The following is a 1,598-nucleotide window of genomic DNA, read 5'->3' on the forward strand; positions in this document are numbered from 1 at the left end:
CCCTCTTCACAGTCGCTTACAGTATCCAAACCCAGCAGTCTCACCTCATACCTGAAGATACCATTTGCTGGAGCTGAGGAAGGGTTGTCATCACGAGGCATCACATTGTAGCGGTAAACTGCTTCAGGGATAGTGCAGGGTTTCCGTGCTGCTATAGTTTTTACCGAGCGATGACAGCGTTCAGATATGCCGTTACCGGAAGGGACGTGTGCACAGCGTTATATGACACTTATCCCCCAGCGCCTGGCGAATTCGTTGAAGGAAGCGCTACGGAAACTGGTGGCATTGTCCGTTAAGAGTTCCTTTGGGGCGCCGCGCTCATAAAATACCGACTCCAGCACCTCAGTAACAGCGGCAGCGTCCTGCCTTCTGAGTCTTCTCCAAATCGCGTATCTTGACGGGCCACAGTCTATGAGGGTGAGATAGTGCTGATCCTCAACATGACAGACATCCATACTGACTCGTTTCCAAGACTCAGTGACTCCCAGGACATCCTTCTTCCAATATACGGGAGCAGGGTCAATAGATTGACAGGCCTCACATTTACGCACCACTTCTTGCATTTGACGTCTTGTTGTCTCTGAAAACTTCCTCCTGCAAAAGTAGAGAGAACGCTTGACTACTGAATGCCCACTGGTCTGGTGAATACGCGCAATTTTAAACTCAGGAACAACCACTGCCGCTGCACAGAAAGGCTGGTTGTCGTTTGATGATAGCCACTTCTTTGGCACTCTCGTTAGCACGTCAGCCTTGTTTTCAGCAGAGGAGACAAATTTTACTTCAACCTGAAGCTGATACTCAGAAATAACAGTCCTTATTGTCTCCAGGCGTCGACGAATAAGCATCTCACTCGCTGCTTTGGTTTTGAGTCGCGATCTGCCCGACAGTGCATCCATCATCCAGTGGTACACTATTCTGGAGTCAGTCATCAATGCCAGTTTTTTCATCTTCCAGGCGACAGCAAGATTAATTCCGCGAAGTACGGCATCTAACTCGGCGAGATTGATGTGTGAGCAATCATTCTGCCGAAGCCAACAGGCATCCTCGATGATATTACCATTCACTTCAAGCGCTGTCCCAATCGCTAGAGAGCTGGCGTCCACCCACACGGTAGCTTCGTCGCCATCCATATCCCAGCGACCTCAAGCTGGATCCGAACGCTTCACACGCTGTAAGGTCTCGGTGAGCATCATATGTATCTTCGAATCAGTATTCTCTTCATCCCAAGAAGGCTGTTCTTTTTAAGTAGGAAGCCGCTACTCTTAGCCAGCCACACACAGGTAGATGACCAGTGAGGCGCCCACACAGCGAAAACACTGCGCGCCTTGTCAGCTTCCCTAACTTTTCTTGAACTTCATTGTCTCGTCTCCAGAAAAGACAGTTTCGCTCCCCCCAGACTCGAACGCCCAGCACACGCACTCTTGCTGACACTGTTTCAGCTGGTTTGCAGACAAGGCCGTTACGATGAAGATGATTCCTAACGTCCTCTGCACTTGCAATTCTCTCGTCAACAAGAATGTCGTCCAAGTAAGGAGACGTGGCACGGCAGATCCTTTCATCCCAGCTCAAAGTAGTAGCGAGGACCTTATTCATGACCA

At 49.8% G+C, this 1,598-nt stretch overlaps 1 protein-coding gene across 1 annotated transcript; it reads right to left on the minus strand.

The window, feature by feature from the left end:
* Nucleotides 1-218: 218 nt before the first annotated feature.
* Nucleotides 219-1,130, minus strand: LOC123506631. Its single transcript, XM_045258880.1, has one exon. It carries the CDS (start codon nt 1,128-1,130, stop codon nt 219-221), a length of 912 nt encoding a protein of 303 aa, XP_045114815.1.
* Between the last annotated feature and the right edge of the window lie 468 nt (nt 1,131-1,598).

Source organism: Portunus trituberculatus, chromosome 20 (assembly GCF_017591435.1).
Source record: "Portunus trituberculatus isolate SZX2019 chromosome 20, ASM1759143v1, whole genome shotgun sequence".
Classification (NCBI taxonomy): Eukaryota; Metazoa; Arthropoda; class Malacostraca; order Decapoda; family Portunidae; genus Portunus; species Portunus trituberculatus.

Excerpts from the sequence above, each read along its gene's own strand:
- LOC123506631 (XM_045258880.1), bottom strand. The coding sequence starts at position 1,130 with ATGGATGGCGACGAAGCTACCGTGTGGGTGGACGCCAGCTCTCTAGCG.